The sequence below is a fragment of the Oncorhynchus mykiss genome, chromosome 5, assembly GCF_013265735.2.
Source record: "Oncorhynchus mykiss isolate Arlee chromosome 5, USDA_OmykA_1.1, whole genome shotgun sequence".
In the NCBI taxonomy this organism is placed as follows: Eukaryota; Metazoa; Chordata; class Actinopteri; order Salmoniformes; family Salmonidae; genus Oncorhynchus; species Oncorhynchus mykiss.
This window is the reverse complement of record NC_048569.1, coordinates 26174569-26194451: the sequence shown is the minus strand read 5'-3', so window position 1 is coordinate 26194451 and position 19883 is coordinate 26174569. Positions and strand designations below refer to the sequence as shown.

General features: G+C 43.6%; 1 protein-coding gene and 1 long non-coding RNA gene across 11 annotated transcripts in view; one reads left to right on the top strand and one right to left on the bottom strand.

Annotated features, from left to right (window-relative positions):
- LOC110523504 (syntaxin-binding protein 1) overlaps positions 1-3422 on the top strand; it is a 40804-nt gene extending 37382 nt beyond the window's left edge. For both annotated transcript variants that reach the window (XM_036977143.1, XM_036977142.1), the window contains one exon: positions 1612-3422. In XM_036977143.1, coding sequence (XP_036833038.1) covers positions 1612-1694 — 83 coding nt within the window. In that variant the 3' untranslated portion in view covers positions 1695-3422. The remainder of the gene's footprint in view (positions 1-1611) is intronic.
- Positions 3423-7741: 4319 nt separating this feature from the next.
- LOC110523503 lies at positions 7742-19568 on the bottom strand. 9 transcript variants are annotated; one of them, XR_005051695.1, is made up of 11 exons: positions 19157-19568; positions 18809-18979; positions 18409-18610; positions 17914-18084; positions 16879-17653; positions 14599-14687; positions 14210-14353; positions 11611-11758; positions 10519-10648; positions 8762-8891; positions 7742-8446 (listed from the first exon to the last, which is right to left on the bottom strand). It is a non-coding gene; the product is annotated as an uncharacterized LOC110523503 (long non-coding RNA). The 9 variants fall into 9 exon arrangements; XR_005051697.1 differs by lacking the exon at positions 18409-18610 and having other exon boundaries at positions 16879-16974; positions 17160-17653; XR_005051700.1 differs by lacking the exon at positions 18409-18610 and having other exon boundaries at positions 16879-16974; positions 17261-17653.
- Between the last annotated feature and the right edge of the window lie 315 nt (positions 19569-19883).

Below are 19883 nucleotides of genomic sequence, written 5' to 3'. Positions count from 1 at the left end.
AAAAACGTCTTAATTGCCAGTCTCGCACTGTCCCTTTAAAGCTGTCTCCTGAGTGAGTTTCCCTCAACACATTAGCAAAGGACATCCATTTCGTTCTTGCTTATCTGCTAAAGCTATATCCTTTTCAAACAACTTTTGGTTTTATGGTTTTGGTGTTTTCTTAGTATCGATCACCGTGCAGTATGGACTCTTTACCACATACTGCCACATTCAACACTTCCAGAACAAAATGACCATTGTTTATTTACAAAAAAACAGTTTGTTTCTGTTATCTGGTATTTGGATATGTAGTGAGTGTTGGGGAGCAACATGTATCAAAGTGTTTCTGGCCAGAGGCCTGCAAAGCTGTGTGTTTCAGATGCTGAGAGACAGGAGAGAACCAGGCAAGGCCAGTCCAAAGTTGATCTGTGACTAGTGCTCACCCCAACCCAACCCCACCCCACCCCACCCCACCCCACGCTCCCTTACACGCATGATGCCTGCATCCCCATGGTGACCCAACTTAAGATGGACTTGCCTCTTCCTCTCCTGTCTCTGTCTATTGATGCTGGGATAAACCACTCCTGATTGGCGATCATGCCACAGCTAAAGGCCTAACTGCCAGGGCCAATTAGATTTACTGAACTTTAATTGAATTCTACCTAGCAACAGGTAAACCTATGCGTCTTCCTTGTTGAGCCAATATGACAGAAACATGCAGCTTTCCTTTAGAAACAAACCGATGAAGAATAACAATACTACTGATTAAACTGTTGAGTAGGTATGGGGAGTAAATCAAAACTTTGGTCCAGCGGTCTGCTTTATGAAGGCCTTGGTTTGTCCAAGATGGAGGGTAAGCCATTGATACACTCAACATCTTAGTGACAAAGTGATAAACTAGATGGACAAATGTTTGGTTGACTCCAATCCTATACCTTCTGAGTTATACTGTGTCCGAAATGTGTCTTCAGCTATGAAAAAGTCAGCTCATTCATATTTTGGTGGTGCTATTGTGTTTAGCTTTCAATTTCACATTTTCATTCACAAGCGTAGGCAAAATTACTTCCCTGATGTCATCCAATCAGAGAACGGTTGGACTGAAATCTGCTTTTCTTTTTTTTGCAGTGTTTTGACCAGGTTTTTCATATTGCTGATGTTTGCATGCTCTGTGATAAAAGCTTCTTAGGTCACATGCACAAGCTTACAGCTGGTTGGCTGCACTCTCCTATAGGTGTGGTCACAGGGTTCTACCACCAGTGCTTTGCAGCTCACAGAATCCTGCCTGCTCTGTGATGTCTGTGCATGTGCGTTTTTGGCAGGCAGTCCATTACCCCACCAATCTTCTTTCAATCTCTAAAATGTGTGAATAGCCCACACATCGTATGATAACCAATAATGATAACCAATACATTCTCCAAATGCTGACTATCAACTATGATTTCAAGTTTTTTGGTTGTACGTATATGTTTATCTTATTTCCAACATTTTTTTTCTCAAGAATACAGTGGTTTCATCTAAGCATTCAGAGCAAGAGCTGAAAACACATTTTCCTAGCAGGCTTATGTTTGGGCAGCTCTAATATAATGCTCTGTCTGTGTGCTTCCTCTGCTGCGTATCTGTCCACCTCTCTAGGATCAACCCACGTCTTCACCCCCACCGCCCTCCTGGAACAGCTCAAGACCATGAACAAACCAGATGAGGAACCAGCAAGCTAAAACCACCCAGCCCCATCTATCTATCTCCTTTCCTCTACCCTACACACCCCCCAGTCATCCTCCCAGTCATCCTTCATGAATTGTGGAAACATCTCATCTTGCACGAGAAGAATAAGAATATAAAACAATGATAGCATTGGTGAAAAAAATATATGTTGAAACAGAAATAAAATCATGTTGCAAGTATTCTCATGTTTTACAATGGATGCAAATAACAGAACTTATTTAAAAAATGTTTAAATATCAACTAAGGTAATTTGAAACTGAAAGTACCAAATGTAATATTGTATGCTATGAAACCTGCTAGAATGTGTAAAACGTAGAGGTTCTCTCTGTTTGTTCCCTCAGTTTATCTTATTGGTGTGATTTCTATTGGTAGTGGGTGGAGGAGGGATGCCTTACTTGAGTTGGTTGGCACTAGGAAAGTCAATGCAGTAAGATCATATCACTCAACATGCAATATAACTCATCCCTGTCCTATTAGGGGGAGAATCCTAGCTGGTCAAGACATTTGTATCAGTAGCATACAGGGATGGAACCTAAGGATTTTGGGCACTGACCAGCCAGGCTAGAAGACCGCAATTTTTACTAGTCCAAAATCTGTGCCATGCGATATTTGAAAATACAACATTTCACTAGCCGTTGGACTAGTTGGGCACATTTTCTACTAGCCCGGTCTGAAAAGTACTAGCCATAGGCTAGCAGGCTAGCTTAATTTCCATCCCTGATAGCATGCCTGAACATTGTGTGGACTGTTACTGTATATCCTTTAGTATGGCAATACTGAGAACAAGCCACCCAAGAGATCCTTCAGTGCTCTCTGTGAGTTAGACAGTAACAAACAGCCAAACTGACCCTAGGTCTGAGGATAGAGAAAAACGGGACTCTGTAAATAGCTACAGAATGGTAGAAGCATCCTTCCTCCAGCCATAAGACTGGAACTATTTACTCACCACATCCTTTTCCTTTTCTCTGGAGAGATTTCACGGTTGAGTGTCAAAAGGCCATTGCTTGCAGATGTTTAAAGAATAATCATAAAGGGCCGATTTGTATTTCAGTATTGTATCCTGTCACATTGTAAGTCTTATCATTGGTTAGTATCAAAATGTTTAACCGGGTCATTCACTGAGTAGTGTGTTGTGTATATGCCATATGTTGATGTTTTAGTGTCCCACTGTTGACTGGTGATGTTTCTGACTGTGCAGTAGTAAAAGATTTCCTTTAAAAAATGCCAATGTGAAGTCACGTGTTTGTGATGTTTTAGCTGTAGCTGTAGTGGTCAACAGGGAAAAGAACTAATATCTATATTTTGTTTGTCTGTCCGTTTTATCTTCTGGTGCATTTTAACTCTTCCAATGGTGAATGGCTTTGCAAAAGAAAATGTAACCCCGATATTTCTATCATTTTATTTCTCCATTTTTCCTCTCTATTGCCTGGCAAAACAGGTTGTATATTGATAGCACTATGCGTTTTCTGTTATGCCAACAATTATATATATTTTTTTTATTATCAGTTGCTGTTGTAAAGGTTTCACTGTCTATTCAATTAATTTATATCCAAGTTATTTGTCAGAGGGAAGAAATATTAATAAATGAAACATAAGTCTGTCCTAAACCGGTTTAACTTATTGGGATTCTATATTTGCAAGTGTTGAAGCACAAACAAAAGTATACTTCATGTGTACCAATGTACTAAGGCTGTCTAATAAATTGGCTTCCATTACAAGGACTAAAGACTCATCACATTCTTTAGTCCAGGTAGCCATTTGATTATCTGTTCAGGAGTCTTATGGCTTGGGGGTAAAAACTGTTGAGAAGCCTTTTTGTCCTAGACTTGGCACTCTGGTACCGCTTGCCATGCGGTAGTAGGGAGAACAGTCCATGACTGGGGTGACTGGGGTCTTTGACCATTTTTAGGGCCTTCCTCTGACACTGCCTGGTATAGAGGTCCTGGATGGCAGGCAGCTTAGCCCCAGTGATGTGCTGGGCCGTACGCACTACCCTCTGTAGTGCCTTGCGGTCGGAGGCCGAGCAGTTGCCGTACCAGGCAGTGATGCAACCAGTCTGGATACTCTCGATGTTGCAGCTGTAGAACCTTTTGAGGATCTCAGGACCCATGCCAAATCTTTTTAGTTTCCTGAGGGGGAATAGGCTTTGTTGTGTCCTCTTCACGACTGTTTTGGTGTGTTTGGACCATTCTAGTTTGTTGTTGATGTGGATACCAAGGAACTTGAAGCTCTCAACCTGCTCCACTACAGACCCGTCGTGGAGAATGGGGCCGTGCTCGGTCCTCCTTTTCCTGTAGTCCGCAATAATCTCCTTAGTCTTGATTACGTTGAGGGATAGGTTGTTATTCTGGCACCACCCGGCCAGGTCTCTGACTTCCTCCCTATAGGCTGTCTCATCCTTGTCTGTGATCAGGCCTACCACTGTTGTGTCGTCTGCAAACTTAATGATGGTGTTGGAGTCGTGCCTGGCCATGCATTCGTGGGTGAACAGGGAGTACAGGAGGGGACTGAGCATGCACCCCTGGGGAGCTCCAGTGTTAAGGATCAGCGTGGCAGATGTGTTGCTACCTACCCTCACCACCTGGGGGCGGCCCGTCAGGAAGTCCAGGATCCAGTTGCAGAGGGTGTTCAGTCTCAGGATCCTTGGCTTAGTGATGAGCTTTGAGGGCACTATGGTGTAGAACGCTGAGCTGTAGTCAATGAATAGCATTCTCACATAGGTGTTCCTTTTGTCCAGGTGGGAAAGGGCAGTGTGGGAGTGCAATAGAGATTGCATCATCTGTGGATCTGTTTGGGCGGTATGCAAATTAAGTGAGTCTAGGGTTTCTGGGATAATGGTGTTGATGTGAGCCATTACCAACCTTTCAAAGCACTTCATGGCTACAGACGTGAGTGCTACACTTCTGTAGTCATTTAGACAGGTTGCCTTTGTGTTCTTGGCCACAGGGACTATGGTGGTCTGCTTGAAACATGTTGGTATTACAGACTTAATCAGGGACATGTTGAAAATATCAGTGAAGACACCTGCCAGTTGGTCAGCACATGCCCAGAGCACACGTCCTGGTAATCCATCTGGCCCCGCAGCCTTGTGTATGTTGACCTGTTTAACCTCTCTAGGATATGTGGGATGCTAGCGTCCCATCTGGCCAACATCCAGTGAGATCGCAGAGCGCCAAATTCAAATACAGGAATACTCATTGTAAAAATGTAGAAAACAAAACATATTTTACATAGGTTTAAAGATTAACTTCTTGTGAATCCTACCACAGTGTCAGATTTTTAAAATGCTTTACGGCGAAAGCATACCTTAAGACTATTTGAGAACATAGCCCAGTTAACAAATTATTACAAACAGTAACCAGCCAAGCAGAAGCGTTACAAAACTCAGAAATAGAGATAAAATGAATCCCTTACCTTTGATGATCTTCATATGGTTGCACTCAGAAGACATTCATTTACTCAATAAATGTTCCTTTTGTTCGATAAAGTCTCGTTATATCCAAAAACCCCAAAATTTTGTTCGCGCATTTTCTTCAGTAATCCACAGGCTCAAACGCAGTCAAAACAGGCAGACAAAAAAATCCAAATTGTATCCGTAAAGTTCATAGGAACATGTCAAACGATGTTTATATTCAATCCTCAGGTTGTTTTTAGCCTAAATGATCTATAATATTTAAACAGGACAATAATGTCGTCAATATAAAAGGTAAACAAGAAATGCACTCTCTCGGGATTGCGCATGAAAAAAAGCACTGTGACACGTCTTACTCCCTCATTTATAAGAATACAAGCCTGAAACAATTTCTAAAAACTGTTGACATCTAGTGGAAGGCATAAGAACTGCAAATTGAGTCCTAAGCCAATGGATACTGTAATGGCATTGAATAGAAAACTACAAAACCAACAACAACAAAAAACTTCCTGAATGGATTTTCCTCAGGTTTTCGCCTGCCAAATCAGTTTTGTTATACTCACAGACACTATTTTAACAGTTTTGGAAACGTTAGAGTATTTTCTATCCAAATGTACCAGTTATATGCATATCATATCTTCTGGGCCCGAGTAGCAGGCCGTTTAATTTGGACATACTTTTCATCCAAAATTCTGAATGCTGCCCCCTACCCTAGAGACGTTAAAGGTCTTACTCACGTCGGCTACGGAGATCCTGATCACACAGTCGCCTGGAACAGCTGATGCTCTCATGCATGCCTCATTGTTGCTTGCATCGAAGCGAGCATAGAAGTGATTTAGCTCGTCTGGTAGGCTCTTGTCACTGGGCAGCTCGCCGCAGTGCTTCCCTTTGTTGTCTGTAATAGTTTGCAAGCCCTGCCACATAAGACGAGCATCGGAGCCGGTGTAGTGTGATTCAATCTTAGCCCTGTATTGACGCTTTGCCTGTTTGATGGTTCGTCGCAGGGCGTAGCGGGATTTCTTGTAAGCTTCCCGCACCTTGAAAGCGGCAGCTCTACCCTTTAGCTCAGTGCGAATGTTCCCTGTAATCCATGGCTTCTGGTTGGTATGTACGTACAGTCACTGTGGGGACGACGTCCTTGATGCACTTATTGATAAAGCCAGTGACTGATGTGGTGTACTCCTCAATGCCATTCTAAGAATCCCGGAACATGTTCCAGTCTGTGATAGCAAAACAGTCCTGTAGTTTAGCATCTGCTTCATCTGACCACTTTTTTATAGACTGAGTCACTGGTGCTTCCTGCTTTACTTTTTGCTTGTAAGCAGGAATCAGGAGGATAGAGTTGTGGTCGGATTTACCAAATGGAGAGCAAGGGAGAGCTTTGTACGTGTCTCTGTGTGTGGAGGACAGGTGATCTAGAATTTTTTTCCCCTCTGGTTGCACATTTAACATGTTGATGGAAATTTGGTAGAACTGGTTTAAGTTTCCCTGCATTAAAGTCTCCGGCCACTAGGAGCGCCGCCTCTGGGTGAGTGGTTTCCTGTTTGCTTATTTCTTTATACTGCTGACTGAGTGCGGTCTTCTGTCTGTTGTGGTAAATAAACAGCCACGAAAAATATAGCCGAAAACTCTCTAGGCAAGTAGTGTTGCCTGCAATTTATCACAATATACTCTACTTCAGGTGAGCAAAATCGAGAGACTTCCTTAGATTTCGTGCACCAGCTGTTGTTTACAAATATGCACAGACCGCCCCCCCTCGTGTGCTGTTCTATCTTGCCAGTGCAGCGTGTATCCCACTAGCTGAATATCCATGTCGTCATTCAGCCACGATTCCGTGAAACATAGGATATTACAGTTTTTAATGTCCCGTTGGTAGGATATTCGTGTTCGTACCTCATCTAGTTTAATGTCCAATGATTGCACGTTGGCGAGTAGTATTGACGGTAACGGCAGCTTTCCCACTCGCCTTTTTCGGGTCCTGACCAGGCATCCGGCTCTTTGTCCTCTGTACCTGCGTCGCTTCCTCTTGCAAATAACGTGGATGTCGGCCCTGCCGGGTGTTTGGAGAATGTCTTGTGCGTCGTCTTTGTTGTAGAAAAAATATTTGACTAATCTGAGGTGAGTGATCGCTGTCCTGATATCCAGAAGCTCTTTTTTGCCGTAAGATACGGTTGCAGAAACATTATGTACAAAATAATTTACAAATAACGCGAAAAAAATAACACATAGCACAATTGGTTGGGCGCCCGTAAAACTGCTGCCATTTCTTCCGGCGCCACGTTGTTTGTGATACAAATGATATTTTTGTGATACAACAGAGTTGTGTGGTGTCTCCACAACACGTGTGTAATTGTTTTTGAACAGAGAATCTCTGCATTGTATCAAAAGGGTTGTGTCAAATGCATAATACGCCAGTTGTACAACTTCAGTGTGTATGGGTCTCTGACAGTGTGACACCCAGGTGACTCATCCATACCTGCAGTTCATGGCCAAGAGTAACAAGCTGGTTATAACCAACTTGACCTGACTTAATAACAACTATTAGTACAACTTTGCAACCCATTAGAGACAGGTGCATACTGTAATGTACTCAGTATTACAAGAGCAATATAGAAAACGGTTTCAAGAATGTGACGCTATAAAGTGTTCTGTCTTAACATCAACATTTATTTGGCTTCAAATCGGAAATACAAATGTTTTACTACAAAATATTTGAACAAAAATCATTTGATAATCAATCACAGTACAAAGGTACAACAGATACCAGAATCTAGATTTCCAAATCTGCATTTCTGAAATCCCATTTTTGTGTTCAATCTTCGGATAAAATATTTTCCTGATGTGTACAAGTTTACACTACAGTAACACTGACACCAATTATTAACCTTATTAACTAAATATTTCACACAATACACAAATGATCAAGAACAAAATACAAAACAAATCATTTAGAATCAATCAATTAGGGTAAACAAATGGAAGAAATCAATGTGTGAATAGTTAATCTCCTCACCTGAAGATCCATACCAGTCATTGTTCAAATGTAACAAAACAAATGTAAAAAGAATATTCCAGGTTTCAAAGCAAATTAAACAAACAATGAGCATATGTCCGTTATTTTGAAACGTAAATCATTCATATATAAATTATTCAGATTCTAGTGCATTTCATGAGTAAGAGATGAATTTGTGTTGTTTCTATATGATACTTGATATTGCAATATTGGCACTCCACCTTTGACCCCTGAACCCAGAGGCCACACCCCCACTCAGAGACACATAGATGAACTGGGGGTGGGATTGAGCTGCCTTTATCACTGGGCTGGAGTAGTACCTGCAGGGAACAGGACAGATTCAGAACTACACTTACTTACTACTGCTCTTACTACGTAGGGGGAGAAAGTGGAATGTTAAACGATGATGAAATCACAACAAATACTTATGTGTGATTCAAATATTCACACTATTAAAACTATTAGAGGATTAATGCAAAACGTAAGCACCTCCAGGATTTTGCACCTGGAGGAGTTCCTCCACATAAGTGAGCTGATTACTCGTGTTGTCACCACTTAAGTGGTGAGTTTGTGTGTGTGTGTGTGTGTGTGAGTGAGTGAGTGAGTGAGTGAGAGAGAGAGAGAAGGGTACTCACAGAACTGGTGGGCACACTGGCACAGCGGCACACTGCCCAGCATGGAGGGGGCGGCGCTACAAAGGACATGCCTCTCACATCTCTGTGGGGATGTGGCCGGGTGCCTCTGTCTCTCTCTCCGTCCTTCGGTCTGCAAGTCAGAAATCAACACAGGCTTGTTGTCAATTAAAATGACAAAGCGTTTACACACAACGGAAAACAAGAATTGAATCAAATCAAATACAATTGTATTTGTCATGCTTCGTAAACAACAGATGTAGACTAACAGTGAAATGCTTACATACGGGCCATGCAAAGAAAAGAGAAATAGTAGAAAAAACCTTTTACATATTTGCCACATTACAGCCTTATTCTAAAATGGATTAAACAAAATGTCCCTCAGCAATCTAAACACAATACCCATAATGACAAAGGAAAAAACGTTTTTTATTTATTTTTGCTATTTTTTTTAATACTTTTTAAAACTGAAACATCACATTTACATAAGTACTCAGACCCTTTACTCAGTGCTTTGCTGAAGCACCTTTGACATTGATTACAGCCTCGAGTCTTATTGGGTATGACGCTACAAGTTTGGAACACCTGTATTTGGGGAGTTTCTCCCATTCTTCTCTGCAGATCCTCTCAGCTCTGTCAGGTTGGATGGGGAACATTGCTGCACAGCTATTTTCCGGTCTCTCCAGAGATGTTCGATCAGGTTCAAGTCCGGGCTCTGGCTGGGCCACTCAAGGACATTCAGGCTCTGGCTGGGCCACTCAAGGACATCCTGCGTTGTCTTAGCTGTGTGCTTAGGGGTTGTCCTGTTGGAAGGTGACACTTCGCCCAAGTTCGAGGTCCTGAGCACTCTGGAGCAGATTTTCATCAAGGATCTCTCTGTACTTTGCACTGTTCATCTTTCCATAGATCTTCCCCTAGATCCTGTTTCCCAGTCCCTGCCGCTGAAAAACATCCCCACAGCATGATGCTGCCACCCCATGCCTCACCGTAGGGATGGTGCCAGGTTTCCTCCAGATGTGACACTTGGCATTCAGGCCAAAGATGTCAATCTTGGTTTCATCAGACCAGAGAATCTTGTTACTCATGGTCTGAGAGATATTTAGGTGCCTTTTGGCAATCTCCAAGCAGGCTGTCATGTGCCTTTTACTGAAGAATGGCTTCCGTCTGGCCTGGTGGGTGGAGTGCTGCAGAGATGTATGGGTTTCTGGAAGGTTCTCCCATCTCCAAAGAGAAACTCTGGAGCTCTTTCAGAGTGACCATTGGTTTCTTGGTCACCTCCCTGACCATGGCCCTTCTCCCCCGATGGCTCAGTTTGGCCGGGAGGCTAGTTCTAGGAAGAGTCTTGATGGTTCCAAACTTGTTCCATTTAAGAATGATGGAGGCCACTGTGTTCCTGTTGACCTTCAATGCTGCAGACATTTTTTGGTACCCTTCCCCAGAGCTGTGCCTCGACACAATCCTGTTTCATAGCAAAGGGTCTGAATACTTATGTAAATAAGGTATTTCTGTTGTTTATTTTTTATAAGCTCTCGACCTATAAGCTCTCGACCTGTTCCATAACAGGAGGTGTATCTGTGGATGAATTTCAAGGTCTACCTTCAAACTCAGTGCCTCTTTGCTTGACATCATGGGAAAATCAAAATAAATCAGCTAAGACCTCCGAAAAAAATGTAGACCTCCACTAGTCTGGTTCATCCTTGGGAGCAATTTTCAAACGCCTGAAGATGAAATCTCACTTAAAAAACAAACAAATGGCCAACCTAATGCAATGTGTTGAGCTGAGAGGATGTGTGTGGTCGTTCTGGGCTGAGGGGGTTGGTCTGTCTCAGACTGCCCTCTAGTCACACTTTCAGTCTGCTCACTTCCACTTTTAGAGACTGGATGGCTTCACTGGGACAAAATGAAGACAAAGACTTCATCCAACTACCTATCACTCTCACTCACTCACTCACACACACACACACACACACACACACACACACACACACACACACACACACACACACACACACACACACACACACACACACACACACACACAGACACACAGACACACAGACACACAGACACACACACACACACACACACACACACAGACACACAGACACACACACACACACACAGACACACACACACACACACACACACACACACAGAGTAGAATGAGTACATATAAAGTGGGGATGCTCTGTCTACCTCACAACTCTGTTCAAACTCGATCAGTAATGGTACTTGTTCCAAATATTGTAGTTAGTAATATTGAAGTAATATCGACCACAAGTGTGTTATAGGTGTTAAAACGTATAATTGGCCCAGCTAACCAAATTGATTTGACATTCCAAGCCAAACCATATGTGAGTCAACAAGCAGGGTCCACTCATGCAGTGTCACACCATGCAAGAGTCAACATTGGGTATGTATTTACCCCCCGAGTCTCCACATTTACTAGCTTTCAAGTCTGTAAAGAAATCAAATCACACATAATGTATAAATGACTCAGGTTGTTTGGCATTTCACTTGATGTATCAAACTCTACCTGGCCATGGGAGGCCACACATTAGAAACACCAGCCAACACTGAAGGATCCAGATATTGAGAATAAATATAAATATATTATATAATACATAATAAATATATGGCTCTGGTAGGATCCAATGCAATAACCCCTTTTCCCAGATAGAAGCAAGACGCCAACCAGCCAACAATCTCAGCATAAAAGGAAATTAAAAATCAAATGTCTAATAATTCCCCCTCCTAGATTCTGTTGGGAATTGGAAGAGCTGTCCCCATGGCAGTTTCGATAGATAGATAGATAGATAGATAGAGAGAGAGAGAGAAAGAGGGAGACTCACTTGCGATTAGTCAACTGACCAGAGCTCAGGGCCCGAGGGGGATCGCCATGGTGATAGGGTGCAGTGGTGGAGTGGCTTGGCTGGTAGCAGTGCTGGGGATAGGGTGTTCAGGTGGAACGGTCACTCTGTCCCCCTGACACAGTGTGGACTGAGTAAAGATGGAGGAGAGATGGAGGAGAGAAGGAGGAGAGATGGTTTTAAAGGAGGGCAGGGGAGGGGTGAAGGATCAAATAAACTGACACTGATAAAGAAACAGCCAAACAGCTAGCGGCCTCCTTGCTTGATCTCAGGAGGGTACATGCTTCTGACACAGAGTAGACTGTGTGGTTACTAGACAGACAGATATTAGTGCTTCATTACAAAATGTTTTCATGTGTTCTTAAGTAGGGTTAGAACCGGTTCAGGGAACAGAATCGAAAACCAGAAAATAACAAAATGATTTGAGGGATCTGAAGTGATCTATACTGTTCTAGAACAGAACCTTTCTTTTAAAAGAATGGGAATTGGTTAATAGCTTTATTTTACGTTTCAGGCATTTGTTTCCAGTCCCACAAATATCCTAACAAAGCGCCTTTGCAAAGCCCTCACTCCGTCACTCAGAAACTTATTCCAGCTGGATATCTTTGCCACTGGGTGTGTGTGTGTGTGTGTGTGTGTGTGTGTGTGTGGGCTACCTGCCCCTCCACTCTGAAGCATAGGTTACTGTAGCCTCCTGACAACGTTACATAGATTATTGTAGCCTCTTGACAACGTTACATAGATTACTGTAACCTCCTGACAACGTTACATAGATTACTGTAGCCTCTTGACAATGTTACATAGATTACTGTAGCCTCCTGACAACATTACATAGATTACTGTAGCCTCCTGACAATGTTACATAGATTACTGTAGCCTCCTGACAACGTTACATAGATTACTGTAGCCTCCTGACAACGTTACATAGATTACTGTAGCCTCCTGACAACGTTACAAAGATTACTGTAGCCTCTTGACAACTTTACATAGATTACTCTAGCCTCCTGACAACGTTACATAGATTACTGTAACCTCTTGACAACGTTACATAGTTTACTGTAGCCTCCTGACAATGTTACATAGATTACTGTAACCTCCTGACAACGTTACATAGATTACTGTAACCTCCTGACAACGCTACAAGCATGATTCCGAAATTAGGGAGAGATGTTTAAAATAATGTATTAAGGATACCATAGTTATCACGTTTCACATTGGATTTATGAACTTTAACGTTTCATATTGGATTTATGAGCTACAAAAAGGTAAGACATGTTTTTAATTCTACTGCTCATCTGCACTACGGTCCAACGTTAAACCAACTCTGAAGTTCAAAGACATTCAAAGTTCCTCCATAGAAGCCCCTCCTCCGTAGGTATAACTCTGTGGGCCTAATTCAGATAATGCATGTCATAACAAGATGCCCAGCACTTCCTGGCAAGCTTCATCCATCCTCTCTCGCTCTCTCCTCACCCGCAAAATGTCAGTTGCATCTTGCTACCTACAGTATGACTGGCATCACAGTGTATGTTTGTCTTTCATTATGATTAAACCATGCTGTTGCGGCAAAATAAAATGTGCTCTTAACGGATTTTCTATACAGATTCAATCGCTTACCTGCTCCATTGCAAGCTGCTCTATCCACACTGATTGGTGAAGCAATTTTTAAAATATTTTTAAAAATATATATTTATACATTTTTTATCCCCTTTTCTCTCAAATTTCGATCTTGTCTCATCGCTGCAACTCCCCAACGGGCTCGGTAGAGGAGAAGGTCGAGTCATGAGTCCTCCAAAACATGACCGGCCAAACCGTGCTTCTTAACACCCACTCGCTTAACCCAGAAGCCAGCTGCACCAACGCGTTGGAGGAAACACTGTTCAACTGATGACCGAAGTCAGCCTGCAGGCGCCCGGCCCGTCACAAGGAGTCCCTAGAGCGTGATGAGCCAAGTAAAGCCCCCAATGCCAAACCCTCCCCTAACCCGGATGACACTGGGCCAGTTGTGCGCCACTCTATGGGACTCCCGGGCACTGCCTGGGAACGAACCAGGGGGGGCTGTAGTGACGCGTCAAGCACTGCGATGCAGTGCCTTAGACTGCTTCGCCACTCAGGAGCCCATGGTTAAGTAATTTAATGAGCTAAATGTAAAATGTTGATTTCAGAGGTTGAAAAGGAACACAAAGGCACAATATAAACCAGAGCTTTTTCTTTGGTTCGAACCGGTTCAGAACTTTATTTCGCTGGTCGGAACAGTGAAACTGAACAAATAAATTAATGGTTCTGTTCAGAACAACACCATCAGGAAACAATTTAGGTTTCAACCACTGGTTCTAAGTCACTTCATGTAAGAACACATTTTGCAACATAACATATAATAACATATATATATATATATGATGGTTATATCAGAACAGCATGGACTCACTATGGTCATTGCCTTGTCCAAACTCACTGGTACCACTGCCAGCCCAGGGCTGGGGGAATATTGATGCTGAGGTTCTCAGCCCAGGTCTGGGGAAAGCTGGATGCTGAGGCCCCCCCCCCCCCCCTAGTTCTCCCTGAAGACTCTCGTACCCACCTTGTGGTGCTGAGAGGAGAGCCTCCACTGTGCTCCAGCGAGGGGGGTCTCTGAGGTCTTTGTGAGGGGGAGGAGGAGGGGAGAGGGGGTGTGTGTTGGGGCTTCCCTGAGTTCTGCTCCTCTGGAACTGACAGGCTACACAGACTGGAGGGAGGAAGGGAACACAAAGACAGGAACACAAACTGATAAGATTACAAGGGAACCCATAAGCTGTCTGTTTAAAAGTAATGGCGCAGGAATAGATGGCTGCCATTTTAAGGGGGCCTAACCAATTGTGCTATTGTGTGTGTTTTTCTGTGTTATTTGTAACTTATTTTGTGCATAATGTTTCTGCCACCGTCTCTTATGACCGAAAAGAGATTCTGAATATCAGGACAGTGATTACTCACCTCATACTAGACAACGTTTTTTTCTTTACAGAGTCGGACGCGAAGGATTTACTTCAGACACCGGACAAGGCCCAAATCCCCGTCATTCGCTTGAAGAAGAGACAGAGATATCGGGGACATAGGTTGGGTTGCCTTGTAAGGATTCGCCTCTACCATCAGTCCTATTAGCCAACATGCAATCATTGGATAATAAAATGGATGAGGTTCGATCAAGACTAATCTACCAACAGGACATTAAAAACTGTAATATCTTATGTTTCACAGAGTTGTGGCTGCACAACGACATGGATAACATACAGCTGTTTGGGTTTTCTGTGCATCGACAAGATAGAACAGCTGCCTCCGGTAAGACAAGGGGTGGCTGTCTGTGTCTATTTGTAAATAACAGCTGGTGCACGGAATCGAATGTTTAGGAAGTCTGAGGTAGAGTATCTCATGATAAGCTGTAGACCACACTATTTACCAAGAGAGTTTTCTATATTTTTCGTAGCTGTCTACTTACCACCACAAACTGATGCTGGCACTAAGACCACAGTCAATGAGCTGTATACATTTAAGGCCAGACGGATTACCAGGACGTGTACTGACGTGTACGCACTGACCAAGTGTCTTCACTGACATTTTCAACCTGCCCCTGACCGAGTCTGTAATGTTTCAAGCAGACCACTATAGCCCCTGCGCCCAAGAACACCAAAGCAACCTGCCTAAATGACTACCGACCCATAACACTCACGTCTGTAGCCATGAAGTGCTTTGAAAAGCTGGCCATGGCTCACATCAACACTCCAATTTGCATACCGCCCCAACATATCCACAGATGACGCAATCTCTATTGCACTCCAAACCGCCCTTTCCCATATGGATGAAAGGAACACCTACGTGAGAATGCTATTCATTGGCTACAGCTCAGCGTTCTACACCATAGTGCCCTCAAAGAACCATGGGACTAAACACCTCCTTCTGCAACTGGATCCTGGACTACCTGACGGGCCACACCTAGACACAACAATCCTCAACACAGGGGCCCCTCAGGGGTGCGTGCTCAGTCCCCTCCTGTACTCCCTGTTCAACCATGACTGCATGTTCAAGCACGACTCCAACACCATTATTAAGTTTGCCGATGACACAACAGTGGTAGGACAGCCTATAGGGAGGAGGTCAGATACCTGGCAGTGCGGTGCCAGGATATCAACCTCTCCCTCAACCTGATCAAGACAAAGGAGATGATTGCGGACTACAGGAAAAGGATGGCTGAGCACGTGCCCATTCTCATCGACGGGGCTATACTGGAGCAGGTTGAGAGCTTCAAGTTCCTTGGGGTCCACAACACCAACGAACTATCATGGTCCAAACACATCAAGACAGTCGTGAAGAGGGCACGACAACGCCTATTCCCCCTCAGGAGAGTGAAAAGATTTGGCATGGGTCCTTAGATCTTCAAAATGTTCTACTGCTGCACCATCGAGAGCATCCTGGCTGGTTGCATCACCGCCTGGCATGGCAACTGCTCGGCCTCCGACCGCAAGGCACTACAGAGGGTTGTGCGTATAGCCCAGTAGATCATTGGGGCCAAGCTTCCTGCCATCCAGTAACTCTATACCAGGCTGTGTTAGATGAAGGCCCTAAAAATTGCCAAAGACTCCAGCCACCCTATTCATAGACTGTTTCCTCTGCTACCACACGGAAAGTGGTACCGGAGCGCCATGTCTAGGTCCAAAAGGTATCTTACAAGGTTTTACACCCAAGACTCCTGAACAGCTAATTAAATGGCTACCTGGACTATTTGCATTGACCCCCCTCATGTACCTACATGTACATATTACCTTAATTACCTCGACTAACCTGTGCCCCGCACATTGACTCTGTACTGGTACCCCCTGTATATAGCCTGGTTAATGTTATTTTATTGTTGCTCTTTAATTATTATTATTTTTTATTTTTTTACTTCATTTTATATTTGTATGTACTTTCTTAACACTTACTTTTCTTAAAACTGCATTGTTGGTTAAGGGCATGTAAGTAAGCATTTCACTGTAAGGTCTATTACACCTGTTGTATTCGGTGCACGTGACAAATACAATTTGATTTGATTTAGGCAACTATAATTAGGAATTAAACAGGGAAGGAGTTTAGATAGGCAACTAGGGATAATGTAAGGGCACGGTACAGAGCTGTGTGTGTGTGTGAGAGAGAGAGTGAGGAATGTGATGTGAGGTTCGGTGAGAATTACAGCCAAGTCACTGACTGGAGAGAGAGGGAAGGAGTAGGAGAGTAGCTCACCTCGCTGTGGCCATCTGGTGGAAGAGACTGGGTGCTGCAGGAGTCAGGTGACCGCTCTCAGAGCCCACATCTCGGGTGAGATGATCCTATCCTATCCTATCACACAGAGGGTTTGAGAGACAATTTACTGCTGGTTTAGAAGATATTGCTGAATTGTCAAGATAAATGAACAACATTCTTATTATTCAACATTATTTTTCACATGCATAGACCTAGACACTTTTTCCTCACTTACTAGCTCTGACTTTACTGATAGCTACTTTACTGAAAAATGTACTTACTATGCCTATGATATGTGGTTGTCCCACCTAGCTATGGATACGAGTGTCAGATATTTATTTGTTGGTTGAACATGTTTTGGAAACAAGTTAGATGCAATTACATTGTGTTTTCAGTCATGAACAGGAAATGGGTGGATAGTGTGCAAAAAGTAATGACATTTTTTCTTTCACAGCAGACACCAGGTAGGTGAATAAGCAGTCAAAAATGTAATGGAAGCTTGATCCAGTCTCTCAGGTAATTGACCTGAGATTACACTCTCCTGGTCCCAGGCTGCAGTTTGGAGCCCCTCCTCTCTGACGCAGTACTTTCCCCCAGACTGGTGAGACTGCTGCCTCGAGACTTCCTGAACTCTGACTTCTTGCTGTCACTGGCAGACGAGCCATGAAATGCAGGGGATTGGCTGAGGTCTTTAGGGGAACAAAGAACTGATTTGCTGGTCCTTGGTCTTGCCATTGGAATGAATGTAGCGTCCTTCTCACCTAGCATTGGCTATCTGAAAACACATAATAGAATTTAGAGTATTAAAAAAATAATGCAATTTAGGAGCTGGTCAGAGTTTATGATCAGCATTTAGAGAAATTGATGTCCTGGGTCAAATTCATTAGTGCACAGTCTGCACACCGTAGCAAAAGGTTTGAAACGTAAAACGACAACAAGTTCAGATAGTCACTCTCTGTTTCAGCCAGTTTGCTTCCGTTTGGTTCAGTTTGGTTCCTAGTGAATACAACCCCGGTGCAGTGAGTTCAGACTCACCTCCGAGGGAGACTTGTGTGGCCCTCCTCCCTCCTGGTCCCTGGGTGTGGTCCCTCTCTTGTCCGCTCACCGCCTGCATGTGTGGCTTCTTCTCCTGCATCAGGAAAGTCATGGTCTCCCTCTGTTAGATCCAGGTCTAGCAGTCGTGGCACCTCCCTGAAACTCTGGTAGCTGGAAGAGACAGAGCCTTTGGATGTGGTATTTACAAGCAAACTGATATTGACATTACTACTACATTGATCAATTGGCTGCTTTTGAATAGTGCTGTACTACATATACAGACTAGACTTCTTAAAAGGATTCACCCAAATTACAAAATGACATATTTCCTTACTCTGTAAGTGGTCTATGGACAAGGTAAGACAAGGTTTACCTCTGGCCACTGTCTCCAAATTATACTTTCTTAAAATTTTTGTCCAAAAACAAATGCAAGTCCATATCCCAAATGTTTTGTTTTTCTGAATCTCAAAGTGTCTAAAATTGATGGAGTCTTACTGGTACATCAGCAAGCTGAAGTCTCTCTCTACACGTTTGTGTTTGTGACCTAAAGGATGGAGGAGAAGGGACGGCAGTGCCTCCTCCTCTCCCATCCCTCCCCTCACTCCCTCGCTCTCTCCGCTAGCCGAGCTAATCTCCACCCTCATCACCCCCCCCGAGACTCCCCAGGCAGAGGTAACACTGGGCTCTGGAGAGAGAGCTAGTGAGAGAGAGAAAGAGAGAGATAGTGAGAGAGAAAGAGAGATAGTGAGAGAGAGAAAGAGAGATAGTGAGAGAAAGACAGAGTAAGCAAGACAGAGGTTAACACTCTTTGAAAGGCAGGCCTCCATTCTGTGAGATAGTATAGAATAGTGAATAATCTAATGTAGTTTATTCAGTAGCTAGGTTGTCATGGTACCTCAGGGAGTGGCATGTGCTCTCTGCCCCCTTCTGGCATGGAGTAGGGGGTGGGGTAAGGCGTTAGAGTGGGAGGGGCCTCTGAGGTGGGTCGGTCCTGTTCAGTCTGCTCCACCTGCTCTTTGAGCTCCTCCAAGCGCATCCCACACTGGATATACGTCCCTCCAACTCCCTATCACACACACACACACACACACACACACACACACACACACAAAGACAAAACATACACACAACGCACACTTGAATGTTCTCATTCCCACCATATGGAACAGCATGTTCTAATAGACCCTTTCTATAACAGTTTAAACACAGTATTGTAGATATCCTGCAGTGTGGTCTCACCTACCTGGGTCAGAGGGGCTCAGCCACTCTCTGCAGTTGGACTCTGTGTTCATCTCGTGCTGCTAGATAACCTCTTTCCAGAGAATCCGGCCCCTGGAGAAGCTAGGGGCAGAGAAGCTAAGGGATACATCACATCATTACTAATACAAAATGGTGGCTATTTAGCACTGGAAGATGCTCCTCTATTTGCAAGACTCAAGGGAGATAAATATCAGAACAATACCTTCATCTGCTCAAACGGTTTGAGTTTCCCTCTCCTCAGGAGTTCTTCAAATGTCTGCACCTGGTGGAGGATTCTGTGAGTCTGCTTTGAGAGAGCCCTCTCCAACTCCAGGGCCCAGGCTTCTCTTTTTTAACAAATCAAAAACTGAAAAATTGGGCGTGCAAAATTATTCAGCCCCTTTACTTTCAGTGCAGCAAACTCTCTCCAGAAGTTCAGTGAGGATCTCTGAATGATCCAATGTTGACCTAAATGACTAATGATGATAAATACAATCCACCTGTGTGTAATCAAGTCTCAGTATAAATGCACCTGCACTGTGATAGTCTCAGAGGTCCGTAAAAAGCGCAGAGAGCATCATGAAGAACAAGGAACACACCAGGCAGGTCCGAGATACTGTTGTGAAGAAGTTTAAAGCCGGATTTGGATACAAAAAGATTTCCCAAGCTTTAAGCATCCCAAGGAGCACTGTGCAAGCGATAATATTGAAATGGAAGGAGTATCAGACCAC